General features: G+C 48.7%; 2 protein-coding genes across 14 annotated transcripts in view; both read right to left on the bottom strand.

Moving 5' to 3' along the window:
* The window catches only part of PARD3 (par-3 family cell polarity regulator), a 475858-nt gene that overhangs the window by 309624 nt on the left and 139102 nt on the right, over positions 1–27132 (bottom strand). For all 13 annotated transcript variants that reach the window (XM_058669631.1, XM_058669628.1, XM_058669633.1 and 10 more), the window contains exon 3: positions 8135–8315. In XM_058669631.1, the coding sequence (XP_058525614.1) occupies positions 8135–8315 (181 nt within the window). The remainder of the gene's footprint in view (positions 1–8134; positions 8316–27132) is intronic.
* Positions 17997–19595, bottom strand: LOC101516754 (hyaluronidase-2-like). The gene is given in 1 exon segment (XM_036495311.2): positions 17997–19595. A coding segment is annotated over 1 exon segment (1422 nt). The 5' UTR covers positions 19458–19595; the 3' UTR covers positions 17997–18035.

The raw sequence follows: 27132 nt of genomic DNA, 5'->3' as shown, positions 1-27132 counted from the left end.
TATCTATGGTATGTTAGAGTCCTCTGGAACAAACACCCTGGCGTGCAGGGCAGCGCATGCGGGCTGTCGCCTGACCACCAAGCTTGTATGCCAAATTGCTCATTAGGCCTGGCAATTTTCACCTGCGCCTCTAGTTTATCGTTCAGCAGGGAACACACATCAGCCTTCCCCTGTCTTCCACCAGGAGCTTGCTGCACGCCCAGCAGCGCCCCTCTCTGCAACCCTCCCAAGCACGCTCACCTTGCGAACACACCATTATTTTTGAAATGTCAATCTGGCTTCCAGCATCAGAAGTTCACTCGCCTCCACTGAACAGGAGGATGGGGGAGAATCCAAGAGGCAGAGAAGAAATGGGATGATGTCATGTGCTTCTACAGCAGGTGTGGATTGGTGTGGATGTGTATGTGACTGCATCTGTTCACTGAAGAACATGTAAGCCCACTCAAATGCCATTTCTCTACAAGCCACACAACCCGCAGTGCCGTCTGAGCGGGGCAGAGGCGACTTCAGAGAGCTGAGCACTCCTGTTCCAATAGGAACAGATCTTCCAAACTTCGGTGTAACGGGAGAGAACTTCAGAGACGCAGACACAGCCCAACCAGGAGGGGATGCCAGTTCTGCTTGGCTCTCAACATCCCAGGCCTGACCAACGAGCAAGAGCAAGGTGACGTTCAGAGGAGTGCCGTACGCAAAAAAAAAAAAAAAACCCACAAAACTGGGAACCCAGACAACACTGATGGAATACTGTTTTTCATTTTGCTGAAGTAAAATATTCACCACCAACCCTGCAATTAACTGGAAAATTACAATAATTACAGCAATTTTGTATCCCATCTCCAATCCAATTAATAGATATATGACCTTGTCAACACGTAATAATCAGATTGCCTCTACAACAAAACGGGACGGGTTTTATGTGCTGAATAGCGCTCGCACAGTAAGAAGGTAATTATTTGAAATCCTGAGAATATCATTTGTATGCCATGCTCCGTTTCACAAGTTAAAAGGAAATACAATAGGAATATTATTTCTATTTTCAATATATATTTAAATCAGGTCCAGAAAATAGTATTTTAAACCAAAGATCTTGGATCTTCCGGAAAAGACAAAATTGATCTGTATATTCTTAGGTAAGAAAAAAAAAAAGGAAAGAAATGAAAAGGGAACGAGGATACAACTTCATGACAAAATCCTCCTCGAACAATTACCGGTATTCTGACTATTTCTAAACATCGGGACATTAGTACGACCTGACCAATTAGGTATAACACTACAAAAAAACTTCCAGGTTATAGATGAGAAAAGACTGAAATTAACACAGCCTTGAAATTGTTAAGTAAAAAAAGCACAGATTTCATTTCTCTAACATTTTACAGTTCTCTAGAACATACTCCAATCCCCAGTCTGGCCCAGGAACCCTGAAGACTCGAGATTCTATGTTGACAAGGAAATCAGTTCCATTTCCAAAGCCATACTATCTACCCACCCTCTCTGGCTGTCACAAAGTCGAGGAGGGAAAATAACAAAACAAAGCAAACCACACAATGGGAGAAAGGCACTGGACTCCATACCAGGACTGTGGAACCCCAGAACAGACTCCCCAAGAATATTCTGCCAACACAGACAACACCATGGCAAACACACAAAGGGAAGAGCTGCCAAAGGATTTCATTCCTGAAACGGTCCCTCCAACCAGCAGCACAGAGAACAGGTACCGGACAACACCCACCTGTTCATTTCTCCCAACAAATTACCCAATGCCAATATTGTCCAAAGGCCTAGAACTCACCATGCATGAGGGCCTCCCAACAACATTTCAAGTCCTTTTAAAATCACAAGGAAATAGGCTGATGCATTTGTTCAACTGGCTAATCCTCCACGTATAACCACTGACATCCCATACAGGTGTCAGCTTATGCCATTCCTGGCTGCTCTACTTCCCATCCAGCTCCCTGTTTGTGGCCTGCGAAAGCACCTGAGGACAGCCCAAGGCCTTGGGACCCTGCATCCAGGTGGGAGTCCTGAAAGAAGCTACAGGCTCCTGACTTTGAACCGGCACAGCTCCAACTGTTGAAGCCATTTGGGGAGCGAATCAGTTGATGGAAGACCTTTCTGTCTCTCCTTCTCTCTAAATCTGCCATTCCAATGAAAATAAAGAAAAAAGTTAACTTTCAGAGTGAACAAGAAATTTTTTCCTCACATCAGAAGACAAGAATAACTGTAGGATCTCTGAAAAGCTTTTGTAAAAATGCAGAAAACCAGGTCCTGTACAGAAGCCTAGTAGTTGAAGTTCTGACCTTGCACACGCTGGGATTCTACATGGGCACCAGTTCTAATTCCGGTAGTCCCGTTTCCCATCCAGCTTCCTGCCTGTGAAAATCAGTACAGGATGGCCCAGGGCTTTGGGACCCCATACCCACTTGGGAGACCCAGAGGAAGTTCCTGGCTCCTGGCTTCAGATCAGCTCAGTTCCAGCCATTGCGGTCACTTGGGGAGTGAATCAGCGGATGGAAGATCTTCCCCTCTACTGAATTCTGCATTGCATATACCATTTATTTATTTGAAAGCAAAGTAATTGGAGGGGTGGGGTGGGGGTGAGGCAGGGAGAGAAAGAGCAAGATGTTCATCTGCTGGTCCACTCCCCAGAGAGTTGCAATGGCCTAACCTGGACCACGCCAAGCCAGGAGCCTTGACATTCATCTGGATCTCTCCTGTGGGTGGTAGAGTCCGGAGTATCTGGGACATATTCTGATGCTTTCCTATGCACATTAGCAAGGAGATGTAGCCACTGGAAAACTGAATCTAAGCTCAAATGGGATCCAAGCATTACAGGTGGTAGCTTTATCAACACCACCACAATGATGGCTCTAAATTTTTAAAATGATTTTTCAAATTTTATTCAAAAGGCATATCAGATTTATGGACAGGAGAGAGAAAAAAAAAAGATACTCCATCTGCTGGTTCACTCCCCAATTAGCTACAATGGCAGAAGCCAAGCCAACTCAAATCCAAGAGCCAGGAGCCTCATCTGAGTCTCCCACTTAGGTGCAGTGTCCCAAGGCTTTGGGCCATCCTCTACTGTTTCCCCAGGCCACAAACAGAAAGCTGGATGGGAAGTGGGGCAACTGGGATAAGAAGTGGAGTCCATATAGGATCCCAAAGCTTGCAAAGTAAGGATTTGGCCATTGAGCCATCACACCATGCCCTCTATAATTTCTTAATTAACATCTGTAGGGGAGAAGCCATGAAGGCAAGAGTATAGAGTTCCTCAAAATCATAATGATGCCATGCATGGCTCTCATCCTACTTTACAAAAAAACATTTTTAAGTTCACTGAAGAAGAAGGGGAAGAGGAAGAAGCGGGGGCCTGCATCATGACATAGTAGGTTTAGACTACACCTGTGGTGCCAGCACCCCATTTGGGCACACTTTATGTCCCAGCTGATTTACTGCCGATCCAGCTGCCTATAAGGTATCTAGGAAAGATGGCTCAAGCCCTTGGGCCCTGTACCCACCTGGGAGATGGGAAGAAGCTTCAGGCTCCTTCCTGGCTTTAGATCAGCCCAGCTCCAGCCATTGTGGCCATTTGGGGCGTGAAGCAGCAGATGGAAGCTTTTTCTCTGTCTCTCTCTCTCTCTGCTTTTAAAGAAAAATTAGTAAATCATTTTAATGCAGTCATCAGCTTTCCTGAATTGCACATCACCACACTGCCCAGCTGATGACAAGCAAGATCCTCTGAACATAACACCCTCGAACCTGAGCATATGAAAGACTTGGGAACAGATCCTTGACCATCCAACTGGCTTGCAGTTCACCCAGCCACCGAAAGGACCTCATAAGCTAAATCTGCCCAACAGAAGTAACTTCTAATGGAGAATCCTTAATTGACAATGAATATTCACTGTTAATAGTCAGAATTGAACACAACACTGCAAAACCCCATCTACTTCCAACTTAGGAAGTACCAGAGGCAGCCCAGTGCATAACCCTAAGCAACTGCCCTTGAACAGCTGGGCTAAGCCAAGGACTTTTAATCAGAACACTCACTCTCCTAATGGGGATACTGGCACGGGCTTCACAGCAAGCACTGAATAAACTGTGATGAGCTCCAGTCACTTCCACATTTAAGATAAAGGGAGCAGGCAACGCATTATAGCCTCACGTGTTTGCTACTTGCGTCTGTTATGCACTATAATAGTTACAATGATCACACAGTACACACAAAAATAAATTTCTCAAGAGTTAAAATTGTACGACACTGTTTGCATAGAAGTATAAATAATAACCAAGAAAAACATCCAAGTCAAAAATATGTGAATGTTGGGCTTCATAGAACCAGGTATATGGGGAGGGAGAGCAATAGCTAAAGCCAAAATTAATTTTCAAAGCATTAAGAAGGTGCATTGTGTGTTGTTTTTTCTACCCTTTATTAAGGATGGTGTTAAAGCCATGCAATCAGACAGAACACTAGGATAAACATCCTCACCAATGATTTCCAAAGACGTGAGTTTGGATTAGCTGGCACTAAAATTCCAGACACATTATTTCAAGTCCACACAGACCAATCCTGTATTCATGAAAGACAGTTCCCATTTAAAATATTTCATAACACGTATCACATCTGAAGAAATAGCAATTCCTTCTAATAAACACCTAATTAGCGTCCACCTCACCAATGAGCATGTAAATGTCATCTTTTTGAAAGCTTAGTTTGTATCAGAATTTAAATAAGATCCACACTTTATGACTGGGTGTTGGGTTCCTTAAAAGTTTCATTAACCTCTCCAGCTCCCTCTGCCCTGTGGTCGATTCGGGGGGGCTCTGGGTCCTGTGTCTCTCCGTTTGCCATGTCTGCACCTGCTGACTGAATCCCTGTGGCATGAACACTTTCCTCAGCATGCCATGCTTGTACGAACTGCATGCTCGCAGCTGGACCAAGAAACGTCTGACCAGATTCACAGCTGTGCCTTCCGTCGAGACCACTTCTTAGGCAGTGCCATGTCCCTCCATCTACAAGTACATGATGCTGGGGACGCGTCACTCGCCAATCGCTTCCTGCTTCACAGCAGCAGCAGGTGGTGACTGTCCTAGTCTGTTTGCAACACTCACTCGGATTTTTGTTGTGTCATCGTGTCTGCCTGGACAAAATCCCTGAACTCCTGAGTTGACTGCAGTCCCTACCCCTACCGCTGCCCTCACGGGGCCCATCTAGATGTGTCTCCAGCAATTCAGGAGGCCCCAGGGTCCTCTCACTTGGGGTGGTGCTGATGGGGACTCCAGCCTACCCTTGAAGAACATGGAATCTGTTCACGGGCCGGGCAATTCCCCTGGCCCACAAAGTCTCCTTCAGAGGCAACGTCCTGTGGCTGCCCTCTGAACCACCTAAATATCCCTTTGGCAAAATGTGCCACAACATCACGACTGCATGTCCCATCCAAATGTAGGCTTTTGTGCGGGCTTCTCTGACTCAAGATCGGTGCACCTTTTGGGACATGTCCCATTGCCTTTGTGCCCTGAGACACCTGGGAAGAAGACACGAGCAGCTCTATCATCTCCTCGCCGTCCCCTGCATGTGCCCACTGCCACATGAGCCACTCTCCACTTCTTTCTTAGGCCACAGGTAGGGAGCTGGACAGGAAGTGGAGCAGCAGCTGGGACATGAACTGACACCCATATAGGACCATGGTGCTTGAAGGGGAAGGAATAGCCAACTGAGATATTGTCCCGGGCGCAAATGCCACGTTTTAAACATACTCCACTAATGCAGGTGCTCTTGGCAGGCTGGGATCACCAATGGGAGGCATTCCTACTAGGGATGCTATTAATCATTAACATAGTATGGCCCCACATCAACTGCCCAGTATAAAGTTGTATAATGATAGCTACTGCCCCATTTCTTCCATTCTGTTCTGTGGCTTCCTGATTATTAGGGTTAGCCTACTTTTCTGGAACATAAGAAAAGTTGTTTAAAAGGCATTCACTTCTGCTTATTCTATTTACTTACTTGCTCCCCTCACCACCAAGATACTTTACTCACTCTTTAAAGGTACAGTAAGTAGAGAGAGGTTGTCCATACTCTGGTTTGCTGCCCAGTGGCCAGGGCTGGGCCAGGCTGAAGCCAGGAGCCTCCTCTGGGTCTGTGGGTGGCAGGGGGCCAACCTCCAATGCCCTGCCAGGCACCAACATTCTGACACCCATGTGGGATGCTGGTGTGCCACAACCCATTTGCTTTTTGGCTCTAGGAGAGTTTGTGACTTGGTGTCGACAATGGCATTTACCCGGGAGCTCCTCAGGGCTCCCTCTTGTGTAGCTGTTAGTGTGGCATGCCCTAATTTCCTACCATGGCAGTTTTGCTGCAGGCTGGCAATTGCATCTCCACCCTGGGAGGGTGCTACTGAGGATCTCGTTGGAAAGCATGAGACCATGATTCACTTCAAAGACTGTTGAACCCAGGATCTCGGAGCCAGCTGGCCTGGCCATGGGGGACTCTCACTGAGCGGTGACCACTCTAAGCCCTCTCTGCACCCTGGGGAGGCAACAGAGGATGGCAAGTCCTTGAGCCCCCACACCCACACGGGAGAACCCCAAAGAAGCTCCTGGGTCCTGGCTTAGGATTGGCCCAGCTCTAGCCATTAAGGCCATTCTGGAGGAATAAACTGGAGTAATGAACAATCACCCCTCTATGTATCTCTTCCTCTCTGTCAATTCAATAAAACTAAACAAATGTTATGTTTGAAAGACAATAAAAATTTAAAAGCTCACGGGCTAATTAACGGCCACATCCAATAAAATATAAAAAATCCTCCAGATGTGAATTTCGTGTATCACATCCAAACTTCGCCTGATACCCAAAAGGGGAAAAGACTTACACTTGAGGAACATTGCTCAGTGTCCACAGATTCTTCAGCGAACAAAAGGGAGTGAGGGTTTCATTCTGAAGGCACAGGCTCCTTCCAAATAGCCAGCCATCAAATCATTCACTCAGGGAACTGGTACCTGGCAGAAGATCCTGTGCAACTGCCCTCCTCCACAGCACCTCGCAATGCCGGAACTAAATCCAAAGATGGATTTGCAACAGCAAAGCATATTCTTACAAGTATTAAGTGACATTGTCACTGAGAGAGATGCACAAACAAGCAAGTGTTCCAGTGCTTTTGGTCCTTACAATCAGGAGGAACCTCAGGAAGCAGTCAGCTGCAGCCCACAGCATCTCTTAAGCCACTCCACCACCCCACAGACCATGGCTCACACCCCCGTCCTCAGCAGCCCTGCCCACCTCCCATCACTCTTTCCTCTAGCTGTGGTAAACTCATATTCCTTTCTGTTTCCTCCTCGTGTACACCTTCAAGGGGCCAGGGAAACAGATGTGGTTTATCAACATCTGGAAGCAAATTGCCAATTGCTACACGCCGCTAAACACCACTGGCAAGCACAGGAACCCAGATGCATTTTGCAAGAACAAATTACGCACTGAAACTATCACCAACCTCTATCCTATAGCATATTTCCATCAATCATGTCATTATCCACGTAAACGTGAGGATGCAGATGAGCACAACGTCTCACTCCAAAGCCCAGAGAATTCCCAGAGATAAACCTAGAAGATAAGGGCCTTCCGCATCTTAACAATACTAAATTGGGAGATTTTCACATCACCAACCCTGATCACTTGTAGCAAAGCTGCCTCCCGTTCTGGGTGATCCTTGCAGCATCACAAAGGGTCCCAGAAGTGACAAAGCCCGAATCCTATGGTCCCAAACACACTCCCTTGGTTCCAGGTTCCCTCTGAGAATGGGTGACAGCGCCAGACCCTCTGATCATTTCTATTCAGTCTGGCATGCGGGCAGAACACAGGGAAATGGAAAACCAGGTAAGAGAGCTTGAACGATTACCCTTACTTAGGCAGTCGGGAGCAAATGCAAGCTTGCTGATGTAGAGTGAGCCTGACATGTTAGAATCGAAAGCACTGCCTGCCTCTCTTGCAAGAGACACGTGCCCAGAGTTCTAAACTTCATCAGTTTCTGATCAGAACGATAATGGATTCCATTCACAGGGGCAGGGAGGGGTAATGCAGGCCGGCGTGGCTGTAAATGAAGATGGAACGTGCAGCGAAGGAAGAAGAATGTCCACTTACTCGTGCGAAGGACAGAAGGTGTGACCTCAATTTCACTTGGGGCTTGGTAAGGCTGGAAAGCCGACACGCTGTTGGTGCCCAGCTCGCCCCCGAACAGCTCTGGGCTCTGGGTACCCGTGGAGCTGGCACTGGTGCCATCGCCTCCGTGGTGGGGGTCCTGCTCGTCAAACACTGCCACCAGCTAGAAAAGAAAAGCAAGTTCGTGTTTAAAGATGAAGACATTCAGTCTCTCCTCCTGCTTTAAATAATAATAATGATACATTATTTCAGCAAAAAAAAAAAAATTCACAACCTATAAAAGTCATGAGTTAGGCAATGAGGACTGCTATATTTGGGCATGCAAAGTTCAAACAGCATTTTCCCCGGATCCTGAAGCTCAATTTTGACATTCGTCAGACCTCACAGAATGCAAACACAGGGACACACACACATTCGTCTGAGGCAGTGGGTACATTGGGAAGAGAAAGGAGAACTGATACATGAGCACAGACATGCACTTGGAGAATAAACTGTTGCTCAGAAAGGAAGAAGGGAATATGAGCGTGCGCCATGCTCATATGTATGGAAGGCACACAGCAGGCGATGAACGGGTTTCCCCAGGGAGCTGACATGTGCGGGGTTCAGAGTCGAAGGAGTTGGGTGGAACAGAGGGAAGGGACACTGAACCACTGAAATCTACCACAACAGCACAGCAATGGGGGACCACCCTAGGAACCCAGAAGACACCTGCAGGATCCTCACAATGCTGCGCATGACCCACATGACCCCAGAGAGGGAGGTGGAGAAGCCAGCGACGACAGCTGAAGGTGGCTCTTGTGTGTTCCCAATGATTGTTGAGGATTGGACCATAGCAACATCAGGGGTCAACATAAGGGACAGATGGGGACATGGGTAAACGCTCTAACTTTCCAACTTTTCTCAATGATAAAACTACTACTTCAAGTTTAAAAACCTTCAATCTTATAACACATTATTACAATGATTTTTAAAAACCTTAAACCTCACTCTGCTGCTTCTTATAATCAATATAGTTATTTAAATGCTCATGAAAATATTCTTTAAAAAGCCCCAAAAGTCAACAAATCCAGCTATGCTTGGAAAAGTGGACCACAGCTTGGGCCTCAAACCCAGCCTCTGGTCAATGCCAACAGGACTGTCAGTTCAATGGCATCCAAGACTGACACATGAACACAGGCAGTATTAACGCCGATGACTCTCATTTCGGCATTTTGAACAAAAGCGACTGATCCATAATATCCGCAACTGATCAGTGAAAATAGCAGTTAAAAAACAAGACAAAGTCATGGAGACATGTAGGTGAACAGGAAGTCAGAACTCTGCTGAGGTGTAAAGCATCCTTAGCTGATCACATTAACACTTAGTGAAGGCGAGTAGTTCACAAGAAAGAAAAGCCGAATGAAGGGTTGTACGGCTCAACCTTGCAAAGCACAGCGCAGGCGGGAACGGCCACCCTAACAGATACCAAATAACAGGCAAGAGTCACACAAATGCAGCCCTTATACAGGCACAAGAAATCTGGGCCATGAGCTATCAGCACAGCCATGCCTCAGAATTAGAGATCAGCCAACACTACCAAGAAGAGCCAGAGATTAAAGGCCACTAGAACTTTGAGCCCCGTCCCACCCCCGGTCCCCGCTGTGGTCACAGGATGGCATCCTCAGAAGCATACATCTCAGTAAAGCACATTGTACTAGCCTGCAGCACAGGAGGCAGTTGCGGTGCACTTCGCAAACCACTGGATGGACGTGGGGAGTCCCAGGACCTGGACAGGAAGAAATAGTCCTGCCCCGACTGGATGCTCATGCTCCATGTGGGTGTTGAAATACCAAAGGGTAGCACATCCTCACACAATTGTTAGGTTCAACTACAAAGGTTGAAAAATAAGGAGGCAGTAGCCACCAACAAGCAGGCAGATGGTGAGTTAACCTGTGTTCCCCGCACCTCACTTTGCTCGCTACACCCCAAATAACAGGTCTGCCTAGTAACACTTCACTTTGAATTTTAATCTGGGAAAGGCAAGGACCCCCTTAGATCACTGTATGGTGAGATGATTGGTCCTCAGTGCCACACTTGGGTGGGTGGGTGCTGGGTGTGGTCTTTGTACAGGCACGAGAAGTGATGCTGAGTACTGGTCCTGGGGGGTTTTCTGGAAGATGACATTCACCGAGGCCTTCTCTCAAGCAGCAAGCCTCCCAGCAAACTCCCAGCCACCATGGCAACCTGGGAACGGCAACACAAAATGCAGAGTACCCATCTTTCAACCCCACCCACACAAGTGCTGCTTGCAGTCTTTGGCTCCAGTAATTTTCAAAACACCAGTATTATGAAATCTGGATGGTGCCACGAACAAATGTGTTTGAGTTTCAGTGCTAAATCGCAGTTGGGGCGTCATGATCTGCCAACAGCACACAATGCTGCCGCTTCCTGTTCAACCAAAGTGCCAGGTGCAGACCCCAAGTAATTCTGCGTTCAACTGAGAAGGATATGTCTAATTTTAGAAAAATCTACTCTACCAGAATACATAGAGTAACACAGAAAAAGAAAGTGGTACTTTCACAGAAACATCACAGATTTTAAAAATCTCTCTCATGCCCTTCAAAAGCTTAAAAAAATTTATTTTTAATCATGAAACATGACTCAAATCTGAATTTCAACAGATGGGATCCCCACACTGCCCATGAAGCAGATCAGAATTGAAAGTTGTTTTTGTTTTTTTTTTTTTTAAAACTTTGATGGTGATTCAAGCTCTCTCCTCTATTCCATTCATCCAAGTCTCTGCAAAAAAAGACCGCCCGGTGTGGACAGCGCCCACAAGAACATGAATCAAAACAAACTCCCTACCAGGACATGTTTCTCCCACGCATGCAGGACGGCTCATGCAAATGCCCTGAAACCTCAGCTCCCACGGAAAGGCTGTTGTGCAAACGCCGCACGGAAACATTTGACAACCACAGTGGCAGGATGCGGCGAGCAGGAAATCAGTGCTGAAGTCCTGCTCTGACCTCACTGCCGTGGGGCACACAGGGTAAACCAACTGCCCTGCCCTAGATCTCCAAAGCCTCGCTTTCTTTATCTGGAGAAAGATACCAACCCCAGAGGCAGAGTAACACACACATGGATGTATGCACCCACCCACACCCACCCACACCCACACACACACTCTAAGCTATCCATGCCGACATGTCTGGAACCAGAGACAATATCCACTATGATGGCAATAGGGTAAACAGGTAAACATGGAGCATCTGATCACCCAGTGGCCTCTGGTTGAAAAGTCCCTGCTGGCCTTTATAATACAGACACTGGGGCCGGCAGAGCATATCAAATCTCCGCCTGGGATGCCAGCATCCCATCTGGGAGCTGCTCCACGAGTCCCAGCTGCTCCTCTTCTGACCCAGGCCCCTGTTACTGCAGTGAACAGGCAACTGAGGAGGCCCTGCCACCCACATGGGGACTCAGGATGGAGCTTCAGCCTGGCCCCACCTTGGCCATTGCAGCCACCTGGGAAGTGAACCAGCAGCAGATCTCTCCTCCCTCTCTGAAATACTGTCTTTCAAAAAATGAAATTTAAAGCTAAACACAAAAGATGGAATCGATTCCAGGGCCCACAGCTACTTGAATTTTAGAGTACTTTGTGCTCTGCCAGGACACCGCCCCTTCCCTGCAACAGGCCTAAGTCATCACTGTTGGGTCTCCCCTGAGCCCAGCCCTTAGCCAGGCAAGCTGCTGCCGTCACAGCCCTGAGCTGTCCAGACACACAGTCCCCTCCTGGACACCAAGCACATGGCTCTGCCTCCCTCTGCTGTGTTCCCGAGCAAGGAGGGCCCTTGTTCTTCTACTTCCTCAGCACCCCAAAGCCTGTTCCACTGAGCTGCTATCATCTCGATAGCCCCAGTGTGGGAAATCACCCTTGGATCTCTGCCTGCTTGGCCTGTGTGGGAGGTCATAAGGACGTGGTACACCATGACCCCGGAGGAGGCCCCTGACAATGGTCTTGGCACACCAAGACCTCAACGTGACCTGATCAATGGCTACACAGGCGAGAGTGGTGGGCTGCACTTCAGGCTCTTTGTTGTCCTCGGACCAGCTGGGACATCTGTGATAGACAGTTCTGAGAAGTCAGCTGAGGACCTTGCTACCTACCAACTTATATGTTCTATGTGACCCACAGACACACATAGTGAACGTGACCTGCAGCTTACCTGCCAGCCATGTGCGTTAGACGTGACCTGCTACATGACTGGAGGGTCTAGAGTGACAGACATGCCTTCTAGCCAATTACTGTGATGGGTGGGAAGACTGCTGAAAGACACCCTTCTGCCTTTCCCCTTTCTTAGTCTAAGTTTGTGATTGCTTTACAATAAACATAGTGGATCAGACTGTGGTTCTTGCTGCTGAACACTGCTCACCTCAACCCCTCAGTGATCATGGGGACCTGATGGTTAGGAAACCCCCAAGAACCAAACCACCACCAATAAGGCAAATCCTGCCTCATCCATGCAACTGGCAAGATACCAGCGACTGGATCCAAGTGCCTCCTACTGCAAGCTCTGGGCAGGAGTCTGGGTCAAGGCTCTGGGAACAGTGGCTATATGAGCCAGTCCTCACTAAGCCACACCACTGCACAAAATTCACACACCACCCTAACGAACCCTTTCCAGGTCCCATTGTTCAACAAGGGAAAAAAAAAAGAAAATGGTAAATTATTTTTGGTGATCAGGAGCGGAAAATATTCTATCCTAAAATATGTTCCAAAGAATTACTTCCTTATTTCTAAATTTTGCAAATATTAAACATTAAAGACACACAAAAATAGGTCATTTTTTCAAAGGAAAGTTGGCTACAGCTCCCATCAGTCAATCAGAACCAGGAAGTAGTTAAGCAATGTCTTCAGAGCCACAGAAAACTTCTAAATACAATGTCAGACCTGAAAATAAAGAGGCAAGCCAAGTTGTCATCTCCGACATTCAAAGACAAAATAATAAGTAGGTTTCCAACCCAAAGAACAAGCATCGGATCCAACCGGGAGAGAAAAAACTGGCTTTCCCAAAGTTATGCAACACATCAGAGACCCAAGTAAGAAGCTGATGCCTCCATGTGAGCGGCAAACAGACTAAAGGTGAAACTTAACGCAATCATGGTGCAGTGTCCCAATGCACTTGACCTTGGAGATTCATCTGGGGAATGGGGAAGGAGACCATGAACCCAGGATACTTTCTGGATGCTCTGGCCTCAGCTAATGTCTGAGTCCAGAGAGCTCATTCAGGAGTCCCACACTCCGGCTTATCCTAACTTCACCAAGACTCCCACGGGGAATTTAAAAAAAAAAAATCAGAAAAAGCAGAGATGTGTCATTACTGCTTTAAGTCAGAAATATTTCAGCCGGTTCCGGAAAGACTCCAGGAAGCAGCTTGTCACAGTAGGAAAGTAACTTGGGAAGAAAAAAACTGTAGCAGCTCTCTCTCCTCTCTGAAAGTTCCCAATGAAAGTTTGGTGTATAATAATGCTAATGAGAAAGTCGGCTTTCACTCTGACAACCACGAGCCAATATTAGCAAAAGATCAAAGTTCAATAAATTTGTTTTGTAAAATAGAAGTCTAATGTTACATTACAAAATGACTCTCGGTTTCATTTGCATGCAAAAAGGAAGAATGTGATTTTTAAATATCCACCCAGGGGCACAGAGGAAAAACTTCAAACATTTTCTGACTTTTTTTAAATGCTATATTCATTATTTCAATATCTTCCACAAAGGAGAGATAACACGGTGTCCTTGACATTAGCCTAAATTATCTTCAGCAGGAAATACAATGCAGATGGAATTAGGTTCATTTTAATCAGCTGGCAGGTGTATTCAAAAAGTAACTACATAATAAAACTCTTTTATCAACTCCTCATTAGGATAACCTGTTTAGCAGTGCTTTCTTTTTTTTAAAGAAGTGAACACAGAATAAATACTAATTGCGTCTGCTAGTCCTTTCTTCCCTCATATTTGACAGGCAAAGGAATTATTTATAAGTTAAACATTTTCCCCCTCAGCTCACAAACCATTTTAATACAGAAACTTTTATGCAAGTCCTTTAAAGGTAGAAACCATTGCCGCCTGACACACAGCGCCAAGTACCCAGAGTCTGGAAATGGGAGAATATATCCCGAGGACAAACAAAGGCACAAGTGGCCTCAGGGAAACACCTGCTTTGGAGGGGAACCCCCTCTGGACAGATCTCTAAGGCTACCGAACTTTTCCTTTCACAATTTTCATGTATCTGAAAGGCAGAGAGAAACAGCGAGAGAGAGAGCGAGCAAAGTCCCTCCATCCCTGACTGAACACCCCAGATGCCCAACATCCAAGACTGTACCAAGCTGCAGCTGGGAGCCAGGGACTCAGTCCATGTCCTCCACACAGGCGGCAGGGACACAAGGGCTTCCTGCTCACCCGCTGCCTCCCGGTACACACAGGCCGAAAGGTGGAATCGGACAGAGCCGAGAAACAAATTCAGGGACCCCAGGGAGATAAAGGCACCCTAGTAACAGCTTCATGCTATGCCAACTGCCAGCCCTGGGCAGAGGGAAGAGGAATCTCCTGTGCTGTGGGACCCTGGGGGCAGTTTCCCCAAATTCCCAGGCCTGGAACTGTGTAGGAAAGTGGCGTATGTGATTCTACTATAACGATGACAATGATGCTGAATAGCTTCTACAAGCAGCATGCCCCTCCCAAACGCCCCAGCTCTGTTACCTGCCAAAGTTTCAGGCTACTAAGAGAGAAGGCTGAAAGGCACTAAATGAGAAGTTAACTCCTCTCAACTTTACATGGAAAACCAGAGTGCACCCAGGCTTCACCAGCATGGATCCTGCAGAGAATGCCAAGGCTGGGGTGCGGGCCAGGACTGGCAGAAAGAACAGTCACAGCTCACATGTCTAGTATTGAAGACATCACCAGGGCCTCCACCAACAGAGAGGTGATAAGGATGCAAAGGCCATTACAACAGGCAGTGAGGAGCATGCAGAGTGGAGATCCGATAGGTGGTGGTGGCAGTAGGTGGCAATACGGGGAAAGAACAGATACTCGGGTGCTCAGGTTGGTACAGTCCCAATATACCTGGGGCACATGATGGGCACTTGTGGCCCCCAATCAGAGACCAGAGGTCAGCTCGAGGCTGAGGCCATGGCCATGTGATTGGATGGTGTCAGCAGGAACGGGCCACTATGGGTCAATCAAGGACCTCAATGTGAACCTGGGGCAGGTGTGGGAGCCAAAGCCAGACCCAGTAGGAGTCCAAGTTGCACTACATCTTCCTTTTCTTCAATCCCACACTTCCAAAGAGATTTGAAAAGAACCGATGAAAGTAGGTAAGAAAACTCTAAGAAACATGGATCTGTAGAAACAGCAAGAAGGACAGTACCTTGGGGAAACCTGAGAGTCGAATTTAAATCCCATCAGAGGAGGCACCAGAGCCCCTTCTCAAGGAAGGCTGCAGCAAGTTAAGCCTCTGCCTACAACACCAGAATCCCATATGGGTGCCATTTTGTGTTGCAGCTGTTTCATACCTTCTCCAGCTCCCAGCTAATGAGCCTGCAAAACCAGACAATGATCTAAGCACCTGGACCGCTGAAATCACATGGGAGGACCAGACGAAGCTCTTGACCCAGCCCAAGCACGCAGCCTGTTGAGAAGTGAATGAGTGGACAGACAGAAGGTCTATCGTTCTCTCTCTCTCTCTCCCTCCCTCTCTCTCTTCTTCCCTCCATCCCTCGCTCCTCTTTCTTAAAAATAAACAAATCTTTACAAAACAATTCTTTCTCTTACATGTGATAAACATTCCCTACCTCTTATTTTAAAAAGCCACATCAATACAGATTATCAGCAAGTTGAACCTACAACTACTTGTTGGCTGTACCAAAGAAAAGAAAACTTTAAGATTTATTTATGCTCACTTGGAAGGCAGAAATTTACAAAGAGATAGAGAATGAATGAGTCTTCCATCTGCTAGTTCACTTCCCGGACAGCTGCAATGGCCAGAGCTGAGCCAGGAAATGCTGCCAAGTCTCCTCACGTGGGTACAGGGTCCCCAAGACTTAAACCATTCTCCACTGCTTTCCTAGGTTAGAAGTAGGGAACTCCATCAGAGGTGGGGCAGCCAGGACACAAACTAGCACCCATAGGGGATGCTGGTGCTGTGGGTGTACCCAGAAAAAACACTCACACACAACAGCTATGTCTGCTCAGTGAACGCACATAAAGCCAGTCCCGACCTCACAAAGGTGGAAACAAGCAGGAAGTTACTGCAGAGCTCAGAACAAACAACCTGACAGGTGTCACTCAATTCCCAGATCACTGGAGGGATGCACTAAAGCTGGATTCAGAGGCAGGATCCAGCTCATGTGCAGGTCCCTGGCTGTGCTCCCGGCTGTGTTCAGGGCCCTCCTTGGGAATTCTGATGGTGGAAAGCCTATGGGCAGATGTTAACTCAGGCCTGGAGTTCCTAAGCATCTGGACATATCTACAAGGAAAAGAATGACTTCAGGACTCTGTGTGGCCTACTCTCACAATTCTATGAGTTAATTCCGGTAAGAGGTTGAGCTTCGGTCATCAAAGCCAGACAAAGCATCTTTAAGCCAAGCAGGGAGACTGGGGGAGACCTCAGCTTGACTGTACCCAGTTTCTACACCAAAGATGCTGTGATAGGCAAGGTTGGGCAGAGAGGCTACAACACACATCTCCTAAATCAGACAGCCTGAGATAGAGTCCAAGATCGAATGCCAATTTCAGTTCCCTGCTAATGTGTAGCCTGGGCAGAAACAGGGAATGGTTCAGGTACTTGAGTCCTGCCAGACCCTTGTGAGACCTACACCCAGCCCTGGATGTTGCAAGCACTTGGGCAGCGAAGCAGTGAATGGGAGATCTGTCTGTCTGCCTCCCTACCTCACTCCCTATTTTACTCTGCCTTTCAGGTAGCTGAAAATAAACATCTCCTAAAAGATGACATTTTCGGACACAAACCCACTGCACTAAATTACAGGCATCTAGCTTAAACATATAGTCACCATAGCAACTTTCTCAGCCTCAGTCTAAGACACAGGTAGAATCTAAAATGCCAAAAATAAAAAGCCATTCAAACGAATGAATCACTGAGAATTTCTATTACAATACACCAAAAATAGCAATACAAAATTTAATAAGTTCTCTTTCTGAGGCCTAACATGTTATTTAATAAGGCACATGGAGGATGTCTTTGGTGCCTAAGGAAAAACCTTTACCTGGTATATAACCGGAAAGTAATTGATACTTCACGTGGTATTTGAAGAAGAAACACAAATGCAAAGGCAAGGAAAGGAAGCTGGGTGCTTAGGCATAAAACTCTATAAATGTTTGCCTGGAAGAATCAAACAGTAGATTTTGCTCATCTGTAATCTGAGATTGTCCCAGGAGCCACTCGACATCCCTAATGTCCAAATGCAAGAGGGCATAAAGGCTGGTTGCCTCCCAAGCAAAAAGAACTGGGCATGCACTCCAAGGATCTGCCCAGAGAGGCAGGGCTGCCACTGTGGGGACAGGGAGGGTGGCACCAGGAGACGCCAAGACCCCATTGCAGTTTTTTTTTTTTTTTTTTTGCCATTGTCTGTCTTTAATTTATAAGAGACCCCAAAATAATAAGAAGAAACTGTCCAGGGGCTGGGGGATAAGGACTTCCTGGGGGCCTTCCTCTCCCCCTTAGAACAGGGGGGTGAGAGCTGGTATGAATGCCCTGGTAGGCATCCCTGGGGCTCTGCCCCTGCCAGACTCCCAATCTGTCCACCCCTACAGCTCCTCAAGGTCCCGGAGAGCCCTTATGGTGGAAGTCAGCTTACTTGGCTGCCAGGAGGGAGAGCCACTCCTACACTACAAGGTCCAGGGGAGGACCAGGACTGCCAGGGCCAGCAGGCTGCTGAGGTAGGACCCAGCCCAGGCCTCCACGGCACCCCCAGCCACTTGCCTATTGTCTTGCTGGCATTGCTCGCCACCCCAGCCCAAGTAGCACTGACAGCGAAAGTGCTTCTGCAGGTGGTCAAGGTCAGCCCTGCTGAGCTACCCCTCGGGTCTCAGCTGGGGCTCGCCAGGTTCATGGCCAGGCACTAGGCAGAAGCTGCTAGTGCTGAGGTGCAAGAAGGTATTGGCGTTGGGGTTGCGATGCAAGCAGCGCCCATGGTCATGGCACCGGGCCGTGCTGCAATACTGGGTGGCCCAGGACACGTTGACCACATATGGGACCAACAGTTGTGTCAGGTAATCCTTGAGGTACTGGCAGGTCTCCGTGCTTGTGGTGTAGCCTGCGTCACCCCACAGGATGACCCCGGCTGCGCCCAGGGCCACGCTCTCGCCAATGGTGGAAATGAGGTCCAACTCGCTGAGTCCAGTGAGTCAGCGACTGTAGGTGGGGCGCGTGAAGACGTAGACGGGGAGTGCATGGGAGGCATGATGGGTGTGAGCCACGCTCAGGGCCTCCTGAACCCGGAAACTGACAAAGTTGCGGCCTTGGACAGAGGAGGCCAGGGTCTCGTCCAGATAGACAGAGGGATAGAGGGCCGTGCTCTCGGCCCACAGCCAGGCCAGCTGGTCGTTGCAGGCCACTTCAACGTCCGGGCAGCGGCCTGTATAGCTCTCCCGGTTCTGCGCGTAATCGTGGTTGTAGCAGTCAGGAAAGAGGTAGAAGCCCCAGAGGTGCCGAGGCCGCACTGCCTTGACGTAGCGTAGCGTCTCCAGCATGAACTAGCGAGCGGCGAACTCGAACTCATACTGTGCCTGCTTCACGATGCGGTCGGCTGGCCAATCTGGGTGCCGACTGGCCCCTAGCTGGCGGGACCAGCGGCGGTACACGTCTTTGTCCTGCCAGTTGCGCACCCACACGGGCCGCCAGTCCTCCCAGTCGATGACGGCCAGGCCAGGAGGCTCCTGGGAACGGATGTAGTGTTCTACTCGCTGCTGCAGCATTTTGAGGTGCGCCCAGAGGCTGCCATTCTGCGGCACGCCACCGTGCACTGAGTGGCCAGCCAGGTCGAAGCGCGGGTACAGGCCCAGGCGATCATGGTAAAAGATGGTAATGTTCTGGTTCACAAACCCCTCATTCGGGGAGGCTTGCACATCGAAGGCCTTCAGGTCTAATGGCACCTTGTGCCGGGGACCACAGTCCTGTGTGGGCACGTCCCAGGCCACCACAAATGGTCGGCCCGTGAAGATGGGCGGTGCTGTAGGCTTGAGGTCCATGGCCTGTGCCACTGCCAGCACCAGGGCCAGTGTGAAGGTGGGGCCTGGGCCCACCTGCATGCTGGGAGCTGCAGGAAGTGCCACCAACCTGGCACCAGCTCAGGAACTCGCGCCAGGGTGCCCAAGGGACAGGTGCCAGGGCCACCGCCATCCCAGGCCTGGCCAGCCTAGCCCGCTCCGGCTGCTCGCCCAGGCACAGCCGGGCTCAGCACCTGGCCTGGTGGCTCAATTGGCTAATCCTCCACCTCCAAACTCCAGGATCCCATATGGTTGGCAGTTCATATCTTGGCTGCTCCACTTCCCATCCAGCTCCCTGCTTACAGCTTGAAAAGCAGTAGATAACAGCCCAAAACCACATGGGAGACGAAGAATAGCTCCTGGCTGGTTTCAGATCAGCTCAGCTCCAGCCACTGTGGCCATTTGGGCATTGAACAAGCAGATGGAAGACCTTTCCTTCTGTAAATCCACCTTTACAATAAATATAAACATATCTTTTTAAAACCACCTACACTAGGGCTGGTAGCAAGCTAAGCTTCTGCCTGCGACACTAGCATCCCATAAGGGTGCCAGTTCAAGTCACAGCTGCTTCTCTTTTCCCTCCGTGAGGTGCCACCATGTTCAGGGTATGCGGCCTATGTCTATGGGTGTTACTGTCACAGCAAGGCGAATGAGCTAGTGACATCTACTTGGTCCAGGCCATGGCACAACATCCTACAATGCACAGGACAGCCCCTCACAACAATTAATGAAGCCAAGATGATATTGCTGCCAGAGCTGAGAATGCAGCAGCAAGCTTGGTTTCAGCTGGCTGCCTCCCCAGATGGCCATAGTGGCCAAGGCTGGGCCAGGCCAAAGCCAGGAGCTTCTTCCAAGTGTCCCTAGGGGTGCAGACGCCCAAGCACTAAGGCCATTCTGACACTGATCTCCCAGGAGCATGAGCAGCAAGCTAAAGGGAAGCGGAGCAGCTTGGACAAGAAGCAGCGCCCATAGGGGATGCTGGCATCACAAGACGGAAGGCCAGCAACACAGCTTATCCTCCACACTGCCTGGTCGTCACTCCTGAGAGTAACCTCAGAGTCCCTAAGAACACGCACATCCAGATAGACACTACCTGGAGTAAAGACAGCTGTACGGCAGGGCACAGCTAAGACTACAGGCACTAATTTTAATTTCTCAACCATGAGACTCATATCATTAAGGCGTGATACCAGTGCCACCCCTATCTTCCTCATGGCAAAAGCCCTAGGTGAAAACAGATGATGGCTCAGGTCCTTGGGATCCCTGCTAACAAAGCAGACCTGGATGGCGTTTCAGACTGCACAGTGCAGTCTGGGCTGTTGGAGCCAGCTAGAGAATAACCACAAGATACTTTTCTTTCAAATAAGTAGAAAGGTTAAAAAGAAAGAAAAACAGAAAAACTTATCCCCTGGGAGGAGGTAAAAAAAGAATGTTCACTAAGAGAACAGAGCAATTTTTCTGTTCTGTAGTTCAGGGAAAGGCAGCATGGACAAATTCCCATGACATATACCTTGAGAACTTACACTGAAATATGGCGATTCTCACACAACAGAAGCAGTAAGATAATTCTCACTCTGGACATGCCAAGGGGATAGATAATGTCAGAATGGATTAAAAACTCCCAGAATGAAAGATGATGCCAGAAGGCACACAAAGGGAGGAAAGGGGGTGTGAGCAGAAGACCACACCCTGGAACCTGACAGAAATCTCCTTTACATTGCTGCTTCAAGCTCTCCTGCCTTCGCCGAGACCTGGCACTTTGTCGGCACGGCCACAGTGATTGGTACTCCGTGAATGTGGCCACTGTGACTGGCACTCTGTGTGTGGCGACTGTGACTGGCACTCTGTGGGTGTGACCACTGTGACTGGCACTCTGTGGGTGTGGCCACTGTGATTGGCACTCTGTGGGCGTGGCCACCATGCCTGGCATTTCCTGGGCACCACCTGTTCTGTCTTTTCCAAAGTGTAGCCTGTTCCAGACTGTGCTCTTTGTGAGCGTGGCTTACCCTAGGTGGCACTGCCAGGGTGTTAACTACAGGTGGCTGAAGCACTGGGCACCAGTCCTCTCTGTTCAGCTAAGACACAGAACAATGCGCTCTGAAATCCTAAGGTAGGGATTCCATCACGACTTTTTCACCACATTCTGAACTGTGTCAGGTAAGTGTATCAGACAAAAAGGCGGGAAGTGTGCTCAGTTAAGTGACTCGGGCTCCCCACCTACCTAGCCCCTGCCCTCACCAGAGGAAATCAAGAAAATCCTATGAGCCAGGCTCCATTCACACAGCGGTCAGCATGTCCCTGGATCTCCCATTACAGTGGGCCGGCACTGCCAGGTGTCTCACACATATGATCAAAATCAAGCTGTTACAAGGAGATCTTGCACAGAAGACAAAACAGGAAGTTAGCTAACGTTCCCAATCTAACAGTTGAGAAAATTCTGCACGCATTCAAAGCATCCTGCAAAAGAAATGCCAAGTCAACACATGCAGACTGTCCACATTCAAGGCAACAAACTTCATTCAACTTAAATCAATACTAAATACAGAACCTTGAGCCAGCGCAATGGCTCAGCGGTTAAATCCTCAGCTTGCATGCGCTAGGATATCATATGGGCACTGGTTCGTATCCTGGCTGCCCCATTTCTCATCCAGCTGCCCGCTTATGGCCTGGGAAAGCAGTAGAGGATAACCCAAAGCTTTGGGACCCTGCACCCACATGAGAAACCCACAGGAGGCTCCTGGATCCTGGCTTCAGATCGGATCAGCTCCAGCAGTTGTGACCACTTGGAGAGTGAACTGACGGATGGAGGATCTGTCTTTCTCTCCTTTTCTCTATGGGTCTAACTTTCCAATGGAAATAAACAAGTCTTTAAAAAAAATTGCATATGCCAATGAAACTACTGCAAAATCCTGAATGTACTCGAGAGGAACACTACAGTTTTGGGGAGAACAAGCACTTGGCCAAATGGAACAATTTCCCACCTAAGCCTCCACTGCAAGCTCCCAGATGCCCTGGGACGCAGCACACAGCTTTCCTTTCTGCAAGAAGTGTCCTGGTGGACTCTGTTCTTTCGCACTACTAGAGACAGTTCATGGATTCCCCAGGATCATCACAGACAACCAGCACATCAGAATTTGAGATCCTCCGAGAAGGACCTTTGATTGCCAGATAAAAATAGTTATTGCCATCGCAGGACACATGCAACAATTTTGAAAAAGGAATCATGAGTATGGGAACGTATGCTCTCAATGTTAAGCTTTATCTTTCAAGCTATTTTTATCCCTTATTTTAAACTATCTTTCCTCCTTTTTTCCTTTCTATCTTTCTATCTATTTAAATTTTATGATACAGTTCCACAGGTTCAGGGATTTCCAGCTCTAGGCTTCCAACTTTTTTTTAAGATTCTAACTTATTTTTATTGGAAAGGCAGATCAGATTTACTTAGAAAAGGTGAGACAGAAAGAAAGATCTTCAATTACTGGTTCACTCCCCAAATGGCCACAGTGGCTGAAACTGAGCTTGATGGGCTAATTTTCCTCCTACAAGTTCCTGGATCCTATATGGATACCAGTTTAAGTCCTGGCTGCTCCAGTTCTCATCCAGCTCCCTGCTTATGGCCTGGGAAAGCAGTAGAGGATGGCCCAAAGCCTTGGGACCCTGCAACCATGCGGGAGACCTGGAAGAAGCTCCTGGCTCCTGCCTTCGGTTCAGCTCAGCTCTGGACGTTGTGGCCACTTTGGCAGTGAGCCAGATGGAAGATCTTTCTCTTTGGTTCTGTAAATCTACCTTCCCACTTAAGACAAATCTCTAGGGGAGAGAGAGAGAGGACACAGACCTCCAAGCCCGTTCCTATTGGCCGGACATTAGCAATGAATAGCAACTTCCGACGGCTAGTGCTTGAGACAGGATGATCTGCTCTGCCTCGTTCCTTTTCACACCAGAGCTGCAGGAAACAGTCAGAAAGGTGGCATTTCTTAGCCTGCATCTAAAACGCCAGCCACACACGGCAAGGATCCGTCAGAAGGAAGCCCATCGTTCTTCCCTTCTGGGCAGAGCATGAATGCTCTATAAGCCGCAGGTGTTAAATAATTATGACTGGAAAGGATTGCAGCACACATTAAACATGTGCAAGGCAGCCCAGGAATCGTCCAGATAAGCATTACACTGAGATGTGCATCTGCTGCAGGAAATCACATGGTTAGCTGTTAATATTAAAACAAAAATGTCCATCAAAGTTTGGAGAGGGGATAATAAGGCCCTTGAGGCTGCCCTCAAATTCCAATGTGATTGAAGGAGACCTCTTCCTGCCAAGGCATGGCCTGGCATCTACCACCATCCCACTAGTCATTCAAGTGGGGGCGGTGCACAGTGCAGCCCAGAAGAACCCATTCCAGGCAGTGGCTATGCTGAAAATGACCATTACTTCTCATACCTCCCGGAGCCAGCTCAGTGGAACAGTGCATTGTGCCACCTCCTACAATGCCAGCTTCCCATATGGCCGGCACCAGTTGAAGTTCCGGATGTTCACTTTCAATCCAGCTCCCTGCTAATGCACCTGGGAAAACAGCTTAGGCAGGAAAACTGAAAGAAGTTCCTGGCCCCTGGTTTTGGCCTGGTCCAGCCCTGTTTCCTGGAGCCACTTGAGAAGAACCAGCAGACCAAAGATCTCTCTTTCTCCTTCTCACTCATTCTCTCTCTGTAACAACGTCATTCCAGGGCCTGGCAGCGCGGCCTAGCGGCTAAAGTCCTCGCCTTGAAAGCCCCGGGATCCCATATGGGCGCCGGTTCTAATCCCGGCAGCTCCACTTCCCATCCAGCTCCCTGCTTGTGGCCTGGGAAAGCAGTCGAGGATGGCCCAATGCATTGGGACCCTGCATCCGCGTGGGAGACCTGGAAGAGGTTCCAGGTTCCCGGCTTCGGATTGGCACAGCACTGGTCGTTGCGGCTCACTTGGGGAGTGAATCATCAGACGGAAGATCTTCCTCTCTGTCTCTCCTCCTCTCTGTATATCTGGCTTTCCAATAATAACAAAATCTTAAAAAAAAAAAAAAAAAACAACGTCATTCCAATAAATAACCATCATGGGGTCTAAAATCCAACCAGTTATCAACAAATAACACCAGCACATAATCAGATGGTACCTTAAAACTTACTTCCTTACATGCAGTAACACTTCCTTTTCCAAAACACTCAGCGAGATCTACGTGACACTCCAACATCACATTTCCCATACGTGGCCCCACGTTTATAAGATGCACGGGGTCACTTGTCTCACCACCCTTGCAATAACAGGATCCCATATCTGAGTGTCGGTCTTTGTGCTGGCTGCTCCACTTCTAATCCAGCTCCTTCCTGAAGTACCCAAGAAGGCACAGCTGATGGCCCAATCACCTGGGACCCTGGGACCCTGCACCACTAGGATGAGAGTTCCAACCCCGCCCCCCGCATTGGCCAATAGCAACCCAAGTCAAATGCAAGCCATTTGGGGAATGAACCAGGGGAGTAAAGATCTTTCCACCTCTCCCTCCTTCATTTGGCTTTTCAAATACATATATCTCCGCATTTTCAACCAACTGGCATGAAATTCACTGCCCAAGTAGCTAACGCTTCACCTTAGGCATGGTGACAATGACCGAGGTCCATGAGCAATCGGCCTCAACACTCCCATGTTTCACGTGGACAGCATCACTGTGCTCTGACAGTGAGACAACGGACAGGGACTGATCGCAGGGACCTCGGACCCGCGACGGTGGGACAAGCACTTTTAATAAAAATGGCATTTGTCTTCCGGAAAGCCTTTCTTCGAGAACAGCTGCTAATGACACTCCAGGAGCCTATCTTTGACCACAACCTTCATCTTGGAAAAAAGAGGAATGACCAAGAGACATTTTGTTCTTAGACCCTGCAGTCCCAATGAGTGGACCACGTATGCAAGGGACACCAACCACAAGAAGTGGCTAAGTGAGAGCCCAGCAGGTACACCACCGTATCCAGTCCACTGCTATCGCAGGACACCAGACATCCAGGCCCTCACGAGGATGCTTGCAGTCTCCTCTCCCTCCTGAAGGGGGAACTGGCCTGGACACCCTGAATGTGCAGTACGTGACAGTGAAGTGTGGTGGAAATAACACAAACTGTCTTCTCTGAGGGAGTCAGACTTCAGATGTCTGTGACCATGAACCCACCATGACTCAACATCACCACACATCTCATCTTCCGCAGCCCTGCACATCCACCACCACCACGCCAGCCACGGCCATCACACTGCCTTCAGGCTGAGAACTCTGTCCCTCCACCACGTCCAGGCCAGCTCAGCTCTGTGCCCCAGTCAGTTAACCTGCTCACTCTCAGCAGGTACCCCAGGACCCAGAGCATATTAAAGAGCTGATCCTTGCAACCACCACCACCACTATCCCACCCCCCAAATATCCCAGAAAACCACCTGCACAAATGCCTAAGAAAAGCAAATGTTCACCTTCGGGGATTCCATATTTTACAGTCCCTCCATGTTTGGTCATAATTAGGGATTTTATTTTTTCCAAAACAAGGGGGTAAGAAGAAGAAATCTTTGTTATGCTCTTTTAGCGATGATTTTAAAAATATGCCAGTGGGAGCCTGAAACAGAACGGCTTTACTTCAGAAACAGAATGTTTTCATTATTCAAATAATACATGCACCCTTTACGTCTCTGTAATCCCTCAGCACGAGCCTGCCTTCCAGGGCACTGCAAGGGGACAGAGATCCCCAAGCACATCTTACACACAGGCACACGGGCAGTCCTACTCGACCACGGTCAAGTGAGTGCTGTAAGTCCCAAGGAAAGGTTCCCTCATGAGCCCTCATCTCATCAGCCCTGGTGGCAGAATTATGCTATAGCTGGGCTTGCAAGGAGTGAGCTTGAATCAACACACATCACACCAGGTATGAGAAAAGTTCAAAGTCACGATACAACTCTCATCAAATCCAACAAGAGAAACAAGCACATTCATGGGCACATAGACCCAGCAGGCCCACTCTCCGGGAAGTGTGGTGAGTCCAGGGACAACACACAGCCCAGCAGGCCCGCTCTCCTGGAAGAGTGGTGAGTCCAGGGACAACACGCAGCCCAGCAGGCCCGCTCTCCTGGAAGAGTGGTGAGTCCAGGGACAACACGCAGCCCAGCAGGCCCGCTCTCCTGGAAGAGTGGTGGGTCCAGGGACAACACGCAGCCCAGCAGGCCTGCTCTCCAGGAAGAATGGTGGGTCTAGGGACAACACGCAGCCCAGCAGGTCAGCTCTCCCAGGTAGTGTGGTGGCTGAGTCCAGGAATAACATGTTTGCTCTGAAGCCCGGCTCACCCAGGAAGTACAGTGTGGTACAAGGACAACAGCTCTGTGCTCAAAACCTGTCAGGGCAACCAGCACTCCAGTGTAGCAGAGCTAGCTGCCACCTGCAGGATGCCAAAGCATGTGGGAACTGGCTGGAATCTCAGCTGTTCTGCTTGTGATCCAGGTCCCTGCTAATACACCTGGAGAAGCAGCAGAGGATGGCGCAAGTGCCTGAGTACCAGCACCCATTTGGGAGACACAGAAGCAACTCCTGGCTCCTGATTACAGACCGGGCCAGCTCCAGCCATTATGGCCACTTGGGAAGTGAACCAGTGGATGGAAGATACCTATCTCATCTATCTTTTTTTTCTCTCTCTCTGCCTCTCTCTAAATCTTTGGAAGAAATAATTC

This window comes from Ochotona princeps, chromosome 10, assembly GCF_030435755.1.
Source record: "Ochotona princeps isolate mOchPri1 chromosome 10, mOchPri1.hap1, whole genome shotgun sequence".
Classification (NCBI taxonomy): Eukaryota; Metazoa; Chordata; class Mammalia; order Lagomorpha; family Ochotonidae; genus Ochotona; species Ochotona princeps.
Note: the sequence above shows the minus strand (reverse complement) of the source record. Positions and strands in the feature narration are given on the sequence as shown.